At 38.4% G+C, this 17,358-nt stretch overlaps 1 protein-coding gene and 1 pseudogene across 1 annotated transcript in view; one reads left to right on the top strand and one right to left on the bottom strand.

Moving 5' to 3' along the window:
- PELI2 (pellino E3 ubiquitin protein ligase family member 2) overlaps positions 1-17,358 on the bottom strand; it is a 183,800-nt gene that overhangs the window by 14,311 nt on the left and 152,131 nt on the right. The window contains exons 3-4 of the mRNA XM_059373271.1: positions 13,542-13,643; positions 4,045-4,242 (exon numbers count right to left, since the gene is read on the bottom strand). Coding sequence (XP_059229254.1) covers positions 4,045-4,242; positions 13,542-13,643 — 300 coding nt within the window. The remainder of the gene's footprint in view (positions 1-4,044; positions 4,243-13,541; positions 13,644-17,358) is intronic.
- LOC132000352 (U2 spliceosomal RNA) lies at positions 12,710-12,775 on the top strand (annotated as a pseudogene).

The following is a 17,358-nucleotide window of genomic DNA, read 5'->3' as shown; positions in this document are numbered from 1 at the left end:
CTTAGCAAAATAAGTCAAGCGGAGAAAGATAACTATCATATGATCTCCCTGATATGAGGAAGTGGTGATGCAACATGGGGGCTTAAGTGGGTAGGAGAAGATTAAATGAAACAAGATGGGATTGGGAGGGAGACAAACCATAAGTGACTCTTAATCTCACAAAACAAACTGAGGGTTGCTGGGGGGAGGGGGTATGGGAGAAGGGGGTGGAATTATGGACATTGGGGAGTGCTGTGAAGTGTGTAAACCTGGTGATTCACAGACCTGTACCCCTGGGGATAAAAATATATGTTTATAAAAAATAAAAAATTAAAAAAAAAAAGAAGTTCTGAGAATCTTACAGCAATAAACATGCATATTAAGAAGTTAGAAAAGTCTAGGGAAGCCTGGGTGGCTCAGACGTTGGGCGTCCGCTTTCGGCTTGGGTCATGATCCCAGGGTCGTGGGATCGAGCCCCACGTCAGGCTCCCTGCTCAGCGGGAGGCGTGCTTCTCCCTCTCCCCCTCCACCTGTTTGTGTTCCTTCTCTCACTGTCTCTCTCTGTCAAATAAATAAATAAAATCTTAAAAAAACAAAAGAAATTAGAAAAGTCTCAAACAAGCCAACTTTAACCTAATTTTATACTTCAAGGAACTAGAAAAAGAAGAATAAGGCAATCCCAAAGTTAGCAGAAATAAGGATTGAAGCAGAAATAAATGAACTAGACACCAGAAAAACAACAGAAAAGATTGAAACTAAGAACTGTTCTTCAAAAAGATAAACAAAATTGACAAACCTTTAGCTAAACCAGGAAAAAAGAAGACCCCAAATTAGATATGAAAGAGGAAACATTATACCTGGTATTACAGACATACACAGAATGATGAAAGACAGCTACAATGTAGAAGAAAAGAAACATTTCCAGAAACACACATCAACCAAGAGTAAATCAGGAAGAGTCAGAAAATTTGAACAGTCCAGTAATGAGTAAAGAGATCCAATCAGTAATTTAAACAAAATCCTAAGAAACTCCAGGACCAGACGGCTTCAACTAGAGAATTCTACCAAACATTTAAAGAAGAATTAACACCAATCCTCCTCAAACTCTTCCAAAATGTTGAGGAGGAAGGAACATTTACAAACTCATTCCTTTGATACCAAAACCAGAGAAAGATACTACAAGAAAATTATAGACCAATATCCCTGATATATATAGATGTAAAATTTCTCAAGAAAATATGAACAAATTAAAAAACGCATTAAAAGGATTATACACCATGAGCAAGTGAGACTTTCCCTGGGATGCAAGGAAATGTAATACATCATATCAAGAAAATGATCATCTCAATAGCCACAGAAAGAGCATTTGACAAAATACAACATCCTTACAGAATAAAAACCCTTAACAGATTGGCTACAGAAGGAATATACCTCAACATAATCAAGTTCACATATGACAAACCTGCAGCTAAGTTTCCTCTAAGATCAGAAAGACAAGGATGCCCACGCTCACCGTTCCTACTCAATATAGTGCTACATGTCCTAGTCAGAGCAATTAGGCAAGATAAATAAATACATGGCATACAAATTGGAAAGAAAGAAGTAAAACTATTGCTTAGCACTCTTTGCTAATCTTACATATTGAGAATTGCAAACAATCAGTCAAAAAGCTGTTGGAATTAACGTTTTCAGGGAAGTGGCAGGACGCAAAACCAACACAGAGAAGTAAGTTGCATTCCTTTACACTAATGAGGAAGCATTTGAAAAAGGCCTAAAGAAAACTATTCCACTCACAACACCATCAAGAACAGTAAAATACTTAGGAATAAATTTCACCAAGCACATGAAAGATCTGTACAATGAAAAGTACAGACTTTGCTGAAAGAAACTGAAGGCACAGACAAATGGGAAGATAGCTGAATCAGAAGAATATTGTTAAAACAGCCATACTACCCAAATCCATCTACAGATTCAGCACAATGTCCATCAAAATATTAAGAGAATTCCCTACAGAAATAGAAGAAATAATCCTAAACTTTGTGTGCAACCAGGAAAGACCCCAAATAGCCAAAAAATTAAAAACAACTACCACATTATCCAGCATTTCCACTTTAGGGCACACACTCAAAGGAAATGAAGACATGATTTCAAGGAGATACAGGCACTCCCATGTTTATTGCATTATTCTCAACAGCCAAGATATGAAAGGCCACGCCAATGCCCATCAATGAATGAACAGATTTAAAAAAAAGACACTGTAAATATTATTTACCCGCAAGAAAGGAGGATCTCCTTCCATTTGCAACAAGGTGGGTGGACCCTGAGCACATTATGCTAAGCAAGTCAGAGAAAAATTATATCACGTGTATGTGGAATCTTAAAAAGTTAAGCCTATGAAAAACAGAGTAAAATGACAGTTATCAGGGATGGGATGGGGGAGGGGGCGTACAGGGAGAGAGTGTTTAAGGGTTCAAGCTTGTAATGAGCAGTGCATCAGCCACAGAGATCTAATGCACCACGTTATGAATATAGCTCATATTATTGTACTTCAGCTGTGCAATGTGGTAAATAATCCAATACTAGCAATCATTTTATAACACATAGAAAATCATGGTAACATGGCTGTACACCTTATACTTACACAAGTAAGTATAAAAGTGAACAAATTTGACATGTAATGTTACATGTCAAATTTATTCAATTATGAAAAGTAAATTAAAAAAATAAAAGGGTGGTTCAGTCTGTTAGCGTCTGCCTTTGGATCAGGTCATGATCCTGGGGTCCTGGGATCAAGCCCCTGGTCGGGCTTCCTGTTTAGTGGGGAGCCTGCTTCTCCCTCTGCCCCTCCCCATTTGTGCTCTCTCTCTCCCTCTCTGTCAAATAAATAAATAAAATCTTTAAAAAACCCACCAATATAAAGAGATAAGTAAGAAACAGTGCTTCTGCCGCCTCTTCTTCAGCCGAAGTCGCCATGTGGGCAGGGGTGCATGGAAGTGTGGGAGCCATCTCTCATCCCTAAGGCAGTTTGAGGAAGCAGATCTGCCTGGGGACATGGGGGTAAGATAGAACAAACTTGCTTCCTTGGATGTCACACAACCATTGAATTACCCAGGCCTCGGCCTGTCTTCCTTGGTGCATCTTGTTACAGAAATAATACATTCTTGTTATTGTTTAGGCCATCAAAAAAAAAAAAAAGATTTTATTTATTTATTTGAGAGAGAGACAGAGTGTGTGGGTGTGTGTACAAGCAGAGATAAGGGGTAGAGGGGAAAGCAGACCTCCTGCTTGAGCAAGGAGCCCGTTGTGGGACTCGATCCCATGAATCTCGGAGAATGACTTGAGTGGAAGGCAGATGCTTAACTGACTAAGCCACCCAGGTGCCCCTGTTTAGGCCATTTTTAAAAGGCCATTTTGAAGTGTGTAAACCTGGTGATTCACATACCTGTACCCCTGGGGATAAAAATATATGTTTATAAAAAATAAAAAATTAATTAAAAAAAAAAAGGCCATTTTGAATGTTCTATTTTTTTCCCCCTGCAAAAACATACTGATTAAAAATAAAAAAGAAGAAGAACTATATTACAATTGTATATTCACTAAAACTTCTGGGTTTCATTTACTCGGAAGCCTCACAGAGTCAGAAGTTTTTAATCTGTTTTGTTCCCTGTGCTATCACATCTATGACACCTGACGTGGGACACAGCCCAATGAAAATTTTCTGAATGAAAGAATGTCACTTTTTCCTTTGAACTCTATGTAGATTTGACTATTTATTTTCTCCCACTGAAATAAACCCCTTAAATCTACTATAAATATATTCATAGACATTTAAAAAAAGCAATTACTGTACATGCACTTAATACAGCAAATGTAACAAGTATCAGGTAATGACGTAGTTATATTTAGATTCTTAATAACAACCTTTCAAGCTCTACATCTGAAAATTAAAATCTCCAAATCTAAGCAGAGGCATCTTGGAAAGCAAATCTTTGGCTACAATTAAATGTTATATCTGATGATAATGGGTGTTTTTCTTGAAACAGTGTCTTCAGTAACAGTACTTACTCCAAGAAATATGTTTTTGGAAGAGTCAAATCCGGCTGCGAATATCCGTGCGGTGTAAGGTTCATTCCTGTCGCAGACAATCCTGCAGGCAAACCGGGAGATGGTACTTTGTGTAATCTGGGCCTCATCGTTGTTCTGACTGCCAGAAATTGTGTCTGTAACAACGAAGTCGATAGGGCTTTCTGTTGATCTGCCCACCTAAATAAATCAAATGTACTCATGACTCGTCTGAAAAAGATGTCACCATATTTGGTTCACATGGAATGAGTGTTCAGGATCCCTTTAACATTTATTATTTCTGCTCTGAGGGTAAGAATTTAATGACAAAAAAAATCAGTTCTGTTCCTTTTCTTGTTTAAGGGAGATATTAGAGTAACCAATCATCAGATTTTTAAATATTAAGAGAAGAGCTAAATTTTTTATTCTGGAGAAAACATTAGATCTTGCTTCCTCCTACCCCCCCCAACAGATTGTATCTCTTAGATTAGGTGAAAACATTACTTTAACACAGCAAATTACTCTCTACCCCACTCACCCTGCCCCCCATTTCCAGATGGAAAAAGCCAAGATTTTAAAGAAAGCCAAGAAACAAAGGAATTCCTGCCCAGCAGCAGGGATTGGTTTTCCACACTAAGTATGTCTACCAGTGACTCATGGCACAGAGCAAGCACAGCCCTGACCCAGACACAGATCAAATGCCTGTTGCCATTATTCAGTATAAATGAAAATGATGTAAAGGGAAATACAAGTCAGTCCAGAGTTTGGGATGCAGTCAGATGAAAGGTTCAAAAGGCTGGTCTTAACATTTCAATTTTGGATTGAAAAAAGAAAATCTCTTTTGGGAAGGTCTAAAAACCTGCCAATATTATGTTGACTTACTTCCTTTGGTAAGATTAAATGCTTCCAGAAAGAATATATTTCATTTGGGAGAGCTTAAAGTTCTTAAAAAAAAAAAGGTGTTTATACTCAGTAAATTCAGTAAGATAGGTACTGCTCTGTCCTGTGAACTAGGAAAAGTATGTTTACAAATGCAAAATCCTCAAGATAGAATATCAAAACATTTTGTAATGTTGTTTATGAATCTCTGACCAGAAAACAATGATACATATTATTTATATACCATTGAGATGTTTCAAATTAAAATCATTTATATGTAAACAAATCATTTCTCACTAAATAGGACATCACTGTTCTTTCCTAACACTAGTGACTTTGATTCCACAGATGATTAGGGGAGGGACACAGGGAGCCCCCAGACAGATGTGTATGCAGAAGACCCCCCAAAGTTAATTTCTCAGGTATCTTAATCCTGATCACCAAATTCTATCTAAAATATAAGACGTAATATATTTTTCATCCAAAGAGGGAAGAGTGAAAAATATATATTATCTTGCATCATTTAGGTCGAACTATTGCCTTTCCAGAAAATTATTAACTTTCTTTTGTAAGCTCACACATTTTCATGCACAGATTATCTCTATTATGGCAACAGACAACAGACATCTCTTCTCTCTCTCTCTCTTTTTTTTACAAATCTAAATTTTTTGTCCTAATGAAATGTGCCTGGAATAAAGTAGACTTCTGGGTTCACTGAAACTCATTGATGTGAAAAGATGCACATTGCCTGAATGTATGTGTTTCAGGTTTACAAAACATAGAACTTGTTAAAAAATGCAACATAAAATCTAAATTAAAAGATATTATAAATCTTATACAAACCATCTTTCTAAGGTTGGGTCTTCCCTTGGCTAGATTCACTGAAAAGCTGGTTATGTGACTCAGAAGCTCTGATTCAGTCTGTTTTTAAAATTTTTTTTATTTTTTATTTTTTTTAAAGCTATTCTCTTAGCTACTTTGAGGCGTACAATACGGTATTATTAACTATAATCACCATGCTGTACATTAGATCCCCAGAACCTATTCATCTTACAGCAGGAAGTTTGTACTCTGTGACCAACACCTCTCTATCTTCCCCCTCCCCTCAGCTCCTGGTAACTCCCATGCTAGTCTCTGCTTCTATAGTTTTGACTTTGTTGTTTGGATTCCATATATAAGTGATACACAGTATTTTTCTTTGAGTTATTTCACTTTAAAGAGATTTTTTAAACTAGAAAGTAACAAATACTTAATGTAAAATATTTCACAAATACAGAAAAAAAAATACCATAAAAGCTTCTCTAAACTCAGGAATCAACTTGTCCTGAACTGCTAAGCTTAGGAGTGAAATGTGGAAAGTTCTACAATTGCCTAGCGCTCTCACAAAGACAAAGTCCCTGACATAACTTCTGTCACCTCCACAGAAGAACACAAAGTCTCTTCAAGCTCTGTTAGAAGCACAAAGCTAAGCATGCTCGAGTAGAATGTCACACAACTGTTACTGTCTACAAAGATTACTCTCTTCGGGCAAGGCCATGTTGCTTTCATCCCAGTGTATTAAATGAATGTCTTGATGAGTTAACGGAAATGGGCTATAACACATGACATTTTAGTCCAACCGGAACATACTGCTAGGATCAATTATTGCAAGTCATGATACTTATCTGACTGGTCATGTTCAATTGGTTTATCAATTCACTTCCCCTTAAATCTAACCTGTGGTGTGCCACCAGTATAATTTTATACTTTTGCATACAAACCTCATGTTCTTTTTGCCAGAAAAAAAAAAAAAAAAAGTAAGCTACTTTCCTACTGAAAACTCACCCGGTGTGCAAAACTTGGAACCCATCCTTCTGGGTACTGGATCAACTCTACATCATCTTAAGGGCGGTCATGTAGACAAAGAAAGATGGTTCTGAATTCTGTCTGGTGATCATTCAGTGCTGATTCTCATAGAGTAGCCTGAGGGAGGATTTTACTGACACCACACACATATATGAGAAGAGTTTGGGTTTGTCTGGTTGTCGGTCCAATTCAGTGCAGGTAAGATGGCACAGAAACACCTGAAAGGGCCTCCCTCACCTTTCCTGGACCAACGGTACTCCCACCCCTGCGTCCGTAACCTTATTTCCTAACTTCCTTCCAAGGACAAGGAGGAAATACCACTGCTCCTACCCAAGACCAATCTTTCTGCTGATGCCTGGGGTCTCAGTATTCTTCCCTTCCCAAGGATTCTGCTCCTGACGCTATCCCTTCTCTCTCCCGAATCATCCACTTCTCTCTCCCTCCTACTAGATCTTAGCATCCGTTATCAAACACATTCTAGAGCTTCTCAAACTCTGTGACTCTGCGGGGGTGGGGGGTGGTGGCGTTTGAAAGGACCAATTTGTTTTTTAAATTTCAGCCTGTCACTGATACATTTTAAAAGTACAATCAAAATGAGTATCAGGAAAATGATCACCTGCTTGGAGGCTTCAGGTACTATAAAAAGTGCTGTATGTTTCCAAACTCCTCCTCGCCATTTCCCACCCAGCTCACTCTGTGCTGTTAACAGACACTTGGCCGCCCAGTTGAGGATACTCCAACAGCATTGTTCTAGACTAGTCTCTCACCTTAAAAAACACATTCCTTCCCTTGCAAACGTCCTCAAGCTACAGGCCCATTTCTCTGATTCACGTAGTGGCAATACTTCTTGAAAAAAATCTGTCACTAGTTACTACCCTCCCATTGCCTTACTCATGCCCTTCACTTCTCTCCTCTGCCGGCCCCACGGGGTGTTTCTACCCCAGAGCCCCACTGACACCATTCTTGCACAGGTTTCCAGGGCATGTGGCTGGTATCCTGCCATATCTGTACCTGGTATTAGAATAATGAAACTCTTACAGGCTAGTTGGCAAATAGACCCCTTCCCTGCACTTTCTGTTCTCTTCCTATGTAATACCATCAAATTCCATTATTAGCCAAAAAGCCCTGATCTCTACCCAGAACTTCAATGACCACTTGGGGGTCTAATAAGCATCTCAAAATGTAGCATGTTCTAAACAGAACCTGGATTCCTCCTTCAACCCCTAGATTCCCCAGGTCAACAACTGGCATTTGATCTACTCAAGCTAAAAATCAATACCAAAGAATTAGCCTTGATCCTTTATTTTCCTCCACACCCACATTTAACCCTGCCTGTCAATACTCCCTCCAGACACGGTCTGCATCCTTCCATTTCTCCCCACCTTAGCTTCTGCTGCCGGGAGCTCCTCTTTGGACTGCATTACCCTCATCTTCAAACTGGTCTCCCTGTTTTCACATGTGACATTTCCATTTTTGTCTAGACAGTACTTGAAGGTATCTCTCAGAAATGTAAATCAGATTATACCTCTCCCTTGCTTAATCCTCCAATTTGCTTGGCCTAAGGGCCCCAGCTATCCAAGCTCTTTTCATTTCATTAACCTCCTCCTTCACCCTGCTCCTTCCTGGGGGCCATGGCACTTGCTCCTGCTGCTGCTTCATTTGTGGTCTGTTTCCCTCCTCTAGAATGCAGGCTCCACCAGAGGGGAGCCTGGGCTGCCTCCCTCCAGTAACTAGATGAGTATCTGATACACAGCAGGTGCTAGAGAAATGAAACTGACGCATGGATGATTAGGACAGTGACCCTGAACCCTGGGAGAGAGGCAGGTATCATGTTTCAAGAAAGAACTGTCACATTTTTCTCACCTAGGTGGGTGCTAATAAGATGTTACCATCTAAAAGTAGTGTAAAACACCTAAATTAAAAACCAAATGAACAAAACCAAGCCTGTAAGGTCCAGCAACACCCAGGATCAGGACTATGAAACTGAGCAATGTGCAAGGCATTTGGCTTCCTTACCCCAAGGATCAGAATGGATTTGGCATCATACCTCCCTTTAGGGGCCTTGGAAAACATTTTGTCACTTCCTGTGACAATTTTTAATATTTTTCTCTCTCAAAAGCTACACTCTTTTTTTCTGTCCTTTATGTACACCTATTCTAGAAAATAACTACTATGAAATTGTTGCTATACCAACTCAGACTTTCTCACACTTACCCCATCTCTTAAATTCCGATCAAACTGATACTTTTTTCCCTAGGCAATAGTATTTCTGAGCTCTGAGCCTACTCTGTTTCCACCGTGGGAAAGGCAGGTCTGGTTTGGTCTGATGTTCTGCTTTTAAATGCTCAATTAGCCTAGAAATCATTTTAAAGAATAATGGCTACAATGAACAGCCCTTACCACCAAGGTTCATGCTTGAGAAATAGGAATGGTACAGTGTTTTTTGCTCAGAAACCTTTCTCAATGATAGGTTGGGGACACAAAAATGTGTAAAAGGAAGAAAAAAATTAAAACAAGCTTGATTTTTCAGGATCTTCTAAGAGTTATTTAATTCTACTCTGCTTAGAGTGATCTGATATTAATCCTCCAATATGTCTAGTTATTTTGCAAGTGGAATCAGATTATTTTAGTAAAAATGACAAATGTGTTCTGTTTCCTTAGTAAATCAATAAATCCTTGTTGAATTACCATGCTTCATTTAAAGAGGTCAACCTGGTACTATGTGGGAATGTAGAACTCAGCAGACATAAATCTTACTGCTGCCACTAACACCTTCTCTGCCCTTAGTACTAGTCATCTTTCCTTTCAAAGACCCAGATTTCCCAGCTATGGAAGGCAAGTGGATAGTATAGTGTAGTTCGGTATTTCTCAGCGCAGTCTATGAACCTCCCAGGGTCCCTGAGACCTTTTCTAAGGACCAGGTCCATGAAGCCAAAATTGCTTTCATAATAATACAAACATGCTGTTGGCCTTTTCCACTGTGCTAACATTTATCCAAATGGCGCTACGGCAATCAAGTGCTTTCATGAGAATCAAACCAGTGGCACCAAACTGTATTAATGGCCTCTGTATTCTTTATTGGCATGCACTTGCAGTTAAAAATAATGCTAGTTTCACTTAAGTATGCCTTTGGTGAAGTAGTAAAAAATTACTTTTATTAAATATTGGGCCTTTCACATAATCATCTATATAATGAAATGGAAAGTGTGCAAAAAAGAATTTAGAAGTTTATAACAGTATGGAGGTTCCTTAAAAAATTAAAAACCAAACTGCCATGTGATTCAGCAATCCTGTTCCTGGGTATTTATCAAAGTAAATGCTGAAATCAGGCTCTCAAGGAGAGATCTGCTCCCCAGGTTCACTATTGCATTATTTACAATAGCCAAGGTATAGAAACAACCTAAATGTCCACCAGAGGGTGAGTGGATAAAGAAAATGTGGTAGAAACATCCAGTAGGCTACTATTCAGCCTTCAAAACAAGGAAATCCTGCCACAAGCAACAGCATGGACGAACCCAGAGGACATTACAGTGCTGCAGGATTACAATTATAGGAGGTACCTAAAGCAGTCAAATGGAAACTGAGCATGGCGGTTGCCAGGGGCTGGGGGATGGAGTGAAGTGGGAACCATTGTTCAACAGGTCCAAAGTTTCAGTTCTACAAGACTAAGAAGTTCCAAAGATGTGCTGTCTAGTGCTGTGCCAAATAACGCATTGTGTGTTCAGTTTGTCAAGAGGATGGATCTCATGTTAAGATTCTCATGAATCTTTCATTCATTCTGCACTTGCAGAGATGAGAAGGAAGAAAGTGAGCCATGGGAGTGGAATGTGTACCACAATGAAGAGTACGCGATCTCTGTCACAACAAGTCACCACAGAACAGTGATGAAGTTGCAGGGGCCTCCGCAGTGACATGTTGATTTTAAAGCGGTAAAAAAATGTATCACGACAGCTGTAAAAATGTTCTTGATGTGCTTTTTCTGTGTTGAGACTCTGCTCTCTAGGGTAAAACGTGTGTCAAGAAAACTTTCTACGTAAAAAGAAAATCTTGTTAAGTAGAAGATTAATAATTTTGGAAAGTTATTAAAAAATTATTTTGAAGTCCTGTAAAATTATCAGCAGGGAAGCGTATGTATATACATATTTAGGAAGGGATTTTCTCTGTTAGAATGAGAAGAAAAAGTATTTAGAATATTATAAAATGGAATTGCATGAGGAGTAAAACCACTGTTAATATTTTGTCTAAAAATGATAAATCTTACTTTTAAGGCACTTAAATAATTGTCTATATCCATGACTATGAGTCTAGGACTGCTTAAATTTACTATTTGTTTTTAATTTTTTAAAGAAGATTTTATTTATTTATTTGAGAGAAAGAGAGAAGAGTGTGTGCACACGTGGGAAAGGGGCAGAGGAAGAGAGAGAGAAGTAGGCTCCTCGAGAGCAGGGAGCCTGACATAGGTCCTGACCCCAGGACCTGATCATGACCTTAACCCACTGAGCCACCAGGTGCCCATTTAGCTTTTTAAAAAATAGCTAGCACAGGGGTGCCTGAGTGGCTCAGTGAGTTAAGCCTCTGCTTTGGGCTCAGGTCATGATCTCAGGGTCCTGGGATCGAGCCCCGTGTCGGGCTTTCTGCTCAGCGGGGAGCCTGCTTTGCCCCACCCCTCTGCCAGCCTCTCTGTCTACTTGTGATCTCTCTGTCAAATAAACAAATAAAATCTTTTTTTTTTTTTAGAAAGAAAAAACTAACACATTTACACGGTTCAAAAATCATGTGTCAAATACCTACCTGTGTACCATCTGCCTGATCCCCCTCCCCACAAAGGCAACTGGTTTAATAATAATGTCTTATTCCTCCTCTTGGAGCTTTTGAATGCAGACACACGTTATTTAAATCATTTAACTATGCTAATATTTAATAATTAATATACCATTTAATATTTAATATATTTAATAACTTAAATTTATTAACATTGAAGATTAAGTAATCTTAATTGAATATATTATCAATGGCTCAATATAATGACATTAATATTTAACTCATTAAATAAATAAAATAAAATAAAAAATAAGAACTCATTAAATGGAGCTCTTCCCATGTCCATACATAAAGCTTTTTCTTGCTCTGTTTTACAGACTTGGAGGCCTCCTTCCACTATATGGCTGTACCTGAAATTACCAAGTGGGGCCCCTCCAGAACGACATTTATGTTGCTTACGATCTTATGCTAGTATTATTATTTTTTATTTAAATTCAATTAGTAATCTTTTGCTATTAAACCTTGCTTTGAGCAATGACTTGGTAAAAATGTCATTCTGCATGTATGTAGGGGTATCTCTGGGGTCAATCTCTAGAAAAAGAAGAATTTTATAAAGATAAGAGCTAAGTCAAAGAGTGTAAGCATTTTACATTTTTCACAAGCATTTCCAAATCACCGCCCCACTGAGGTCATACCAGTTTAAAGGACTCGGAGAGGGTTTCCTCACATGTCTGACAAAACTGTGCTGTGCAGATTTTTCCCTATCTAATAAGTGGAAATTAAGATCTCTGTGTGAACTGAATTCACATTTCTCTTTTTATAAGCCAGACTGAGGATATTTTCTTATTTTTCAGGGTTCCTTATTTCCCCTTTTTGATATTATCTGGAATACTGTTCTGACACCTGTTTCAAAATCATTCATTTAATAATTTAACATTCCATATAGAAATGCAAAGCCTCACGGTTCCCCATTCGAGTTTGCTTTTTTCCTCATTAGCCTTAATTTTAATTTTCTCTAGTTTTAACATATCAAATCTTAGATATATTATTAATTCTCTTCTTCTTAAACTGATGAATTTTTTTCTACGATTATTTCCTTCTGTTTTCTTTTGATGTAGTTTTGGACTTTTTATTACATACCATTAAAGCTAGTCATAAGCCTGTTCTGTATTTTCTTACTATTATCGCTTCTCGGCCTTTTGGCTAAGATCAAGTGTATTTTCTTACTATCATTTTTTAGAGAACTCTTGGAGACCAATGTTTAGTTACTTGTTCCCTCCTTCCTTCTATAATGGAAGTACTTCAGATTTTTTTTACATTTTCTTCTGAGTATGCGGTCAGTCACATCTCATGAGTTTTGCTACATAATGTTCCCACAATAATTTTTTAAAAGACCTAATAATTGCAGTACCAATGTCTGCATTTCTGGTTCAAGTGTTATTTAGGAGGTTTTTAAACATGTTCGCTTTTCAAAGTGGTTGGTTTTTAAAATTTTTATTATTGTTATTAATGGGTATTTTTACTGCAGTGAGACCTAAGAATGTAGCTTTTATCATTTCTGTCTGCAGTTTTAGAATCAAGTTTTTTTTCCCCTTAGTCTTCCAAAAGCCACATAGGAATTAGATTTTATATTATCCTCTCTGCTTTCTCCTTGTACATCACCAAACACTACTGTGCTAGTTTTGATGACATACTGAAATGTGGAACTGAAGGAGAGTGTGCAAGAATTTCCACGAGGAAAAGAAAAGTGTGTCATGGGGACATCACGGACAGCAGGGCACCTATGGTAAAGTAGTATTTACTACGGCACCGTGTAGGTCAAAGGAGCTAGGAGCATGGCTCTTAAAAGTTCTCATCCCCGGAGAAAAGCTGTCTAACTCCAGGTGGTGGCAACGTTAACAGTCTTCTGTGGTGATTACTTTGCCATAGGCACAAGTATGGAACCATTACATGATACCCCTGAAACTGACGTCATGTTAATGACACCGCATCCGAAAGAAAAATAAAGATGTTACCTGAAACATATCCGTATCCTTATCATGCGTGTATTCCACCACCACAGTCTGATTCCTTGACAGAGTGTACGATATACTGTGTTGACCTTTGCAGCTGATAGCCTAATAATGAAATAAATACATACAAAAATTCAATAAAATCTCATTTTAGCACTTAACTGCAATTCTGCTCATATTTAACAAATATCACTCTTCCAGCAAAACCAGTACAAGCCAACTTTTTTTTTTTTTTAAGTCAGAGCCTGTCTCTGGGGTGCCTGGGTGGCTCAGTCAAGTGTCAGACTCTTGATTTCCAGCTCAGGTCATGATCTTAGGGTCATGAGGATTCTCTCTTCTTCTCCTTCTGCCCCTCCCCTGCTCATCCTCTCTTTCTCTAAATAAATACATAAAATCTTGAAAAAAAAGTCGGAACCTATCCCTATGCTGTGCCCTGAATTATAGAGAAGCTAACAGTTACAACTCTGATTTTACTCAACACTTTTAGAATAAGCAATATTTAAGTCAAATCAAAGTTTAATTTACTAGTTTGCAAGATTTGATTTAATCATATTTCTGGAAAAACATACAGTTTCTCCATATTGCCTTAACTCACTGATTGAATTTTTAGATTAATCATGTTTATTTAAAAATTTTAAAATTTATTTCAACACTACAGCAGTTAGTTAAGTCAATGACATTTTGTTATATTTTCCCCATGCAATAGAGATTGTAATCTAGCAAAAAAAAAAAAAGTCATTGAAAAAATAAAAGTGTTCTGTAAGGATTTCTATACATTATTCTAGCCAGTGATAATCATACAAGATTTACGTAAGATGGAGAACAGAGCATAAGTAGTTGCTTAACCCAGACATTTACTAAGTTAATAAATAAGGAAGCTAAGTTAATTTTATCTTTCCTATTTTTAGACTCAAGCTAATAGCCTTTTTAAAAGAACCTAAAAACCAGTAAGACAATATTCTTATTTTCTCCATAATGATATATTTGAACACATCTTAAGCTGTGGTCACACACTTTTAATACTTCCAAATTAATGAAGAAGTTTATTTAAATTGTACTCCAAATTATTTCAATTACATTTTATCCATTCCACTTCAACCTAATTTATCTTCATTTCTACGCTTTTACATTAAGTATAATAAATAAAATTTTAATGAGCCTTTCTATGAAACATTTATTGAATAATGACACTGTATGAGGACCAAGAAAGCATTTGGAAGTAGCTGGACATATAAAGCATGTTAATGAAATTGTACCCTGAACATTTATATTTGACGAACATAATTGCTTAAAGCAAAAAGTAGTACAACATTCCAAATCAACTTTGAAGTTAGCCTGGTTAATCTCATGGTTATTTAATCATCTGGCCTGAGGAGCTTCGTGACTGAACTGTTTTGTTCTATGTGCTTCATTAAGACAATACAAGTATTGGAAATAATTTAAATATTTAATATGGCCAGAAATCTAAAAAAGACTTCTTAGACTACTCAACTCCAGTAACAAAAATAGTCTTAAATTTTCATTGGTCTGAGTCAGATAAATCTAATGGCCTTGATATAAGTGACATTTTTTGAAAGCCAAACTAATAGCTATTTTCAAGATAAATGGGTGTTTATATTATAGTTAGGTGAAATAAATAAATAAAACTTAAATAAATAAACAATTTTATTAAACTCAAACTTCTAAAACTAACAATCAGGGGGTGATCATTTATAAACTAATTTTAGGTTTCCTTAAAAAAGTGCCTGTTGGGGGCGCCTGGGTGGCTTAGTGGGTTAAAGTCTCTGCCTTTGGCTCAGGTCATGATCCCAGGACACTGCTCAGAAGGGAGCCTGCTTCCTCTTCTCTCAAATAAATAAAATCTTAAAAAAAAAAAGTGCCTGTTGCAATTTAAAAGTATTCAATTTACAAATATCTCAACTCAAAACAAAAGTTTTATGGCATATACTTTGCATTAAATAAGAAATACCAGCAAAATCAGGAGTTCACAAGTGCCACAACAACTCCATTTAAAATGCCATACATTTTTGTATGATCGTAACTTCTTAAGTATAGTGTTTCTCAAACTGCCATCAAAGTTGCCTTAAACTGGAAGAAAGTCACCTGAACCTTGTTCTGGGAAAGCACGCTGTAGTGAAGTTTCTCCTCTTACAACATTTTACTTGAAAATTATCGTAAATTTTTATATTCCCTTCCATAATATGCTGACTGGTTTTAACATTTCCAGACTTGCTGGGAAGCTGATGCCCGGGGAGGATGCGTTGTGCTCACCCCATAACCCAGCACAGCCCTGGGCATGGGAACCCATCCTCCTCCCAGAAAGGCCGGAAATAGCCATTCTACAGGCCCTATGTTGTTGGTGGGCCCAATCCTTTTGACAGATTCTACTCAAACTATTCTTGTGACCCAGGTTAACATAAGCTCGCATATCACACGGAACAGGCTACTGATAGGGAAGCCCTACCCAGGAACTGTTCACGGTACAGGGGAGCGCACAATCCAGGCTGACCCCCGTCTGGCCAACCCCAACAGGGAAGGAAGCACAGGGACTCTGAAGCCTTGAATGCCTGATCCAGGACACCTTGAATGGTGAGCCCACTTAAAATGAACAACTTCAGTCTTCTGCTGCCTTTTATGTGGCTCAATGTGAATGACCAGGGTTAGGAAAGGTGAACGCTCTTGGGTTAGGGAAATGCTTTTTCTGAGACTTTTTGATTAAGAAAATATCATAGGCAGGCTATGTTCAGAAGCTTCTGGATGTAGGGAAGATGGAGAAGTGGGGGAAAAGAGATTCTGCAGGGAGAAATGAATCCCACAAAGTGGGGACTGGCTCTGGACCAGCAGGTAACAGACTCCCCTGGGGGCAGAGATGGCCGAGAAGCTTCAGAATTGGACTGACAACCACCTCTCCGTTGCTTTCAGTTCTCGCAGTGATTCCCTTCAGTTGAAGCCAGGAGGACAGGCCTGCCTGGACAGAGTCCTGAGTGCTGGCGGCGTGTCAGGCTGCACCCACAGGGAGGAGAAGCATAGCTGGCCCTCAGAAGACTGGGAGGTAAGCCAGGACTGGGCTTTGGAGCAAAAGGTGGCAGTCCACACCAGGCCCCCTGAGAGTACCAATGGCATCCTCAGAAACAAATGGAGAGATGCAGACTGCCCTTGATGACACAAATTGGGCTCAGAATGATCTCGTGTGCACAATGAAGCCAAGAGTGGGGCCAGATTCTGTTAGTGGCGGTGGGGCCGGGTAGGGGGGATCGGAATAGAGTTGGAGCTTGAAGTCCATTTTTGCTTTCTTTCTGGCAAGTATCTAATGCATTATTACCCTCTTCTCTTGTCAGAAGTACCAATTTTTCAACAATACTTCTAACATTTAAAATAGGACTTTTGGAAATTCAGCGTCTTGTAAATTACAGATTCACCGACTTGCATCAATCATTGCAGGTATTTTGGAAATAGGAATTTCCCCAAGGTAACAAATTGCTTTGAAATCTATTTCTGAAATATCATACAGAAAGGCAAGTAAGGCTTCCTCCTGGCACTCACTGTAATATAGCTCAAATACAATTACTGTAACACAATGTAATCTTTATTACACCAACTCAAACTCAGAAACTAGGTACTTTACAATTGTAAGGAAAACCAGCCCAACTAGCTTGCTTGGTGGATCCTGCTGCTCTCCCCTCTGTGCTTTTCTACTATGGGGGGGTGGAGGGGAGGGGCCTGGATGCTGACTCTCTCTCAGCGCTGTGAGTAGCTTTATCTGTTTTCCATCCCAGCACTGCGGCGCGGTAGGCACTCAGACTATGTCCATGTCCGAGGA

The sequence above is a fragment of the Mustela nigripes genome, chromosome 13 (genome assembly GCF_022355385.1).
Source record: "Mustela nigripes isolate SB6536 chromosome 13, MUSNIG.SB6536, whole genome shotgun sequence".
Lineage (NCBI taxonomy): Eukaryota > Metazoa > Chordata > Mammalia > Carnivora > Mustelidae > Mustela > Mustela nigripes.
The sequence above is the reverse complement of the archived record's forward strand: the minus strand, read 5'-3'. Positions and strand labels throughout refer to the sequence as shown.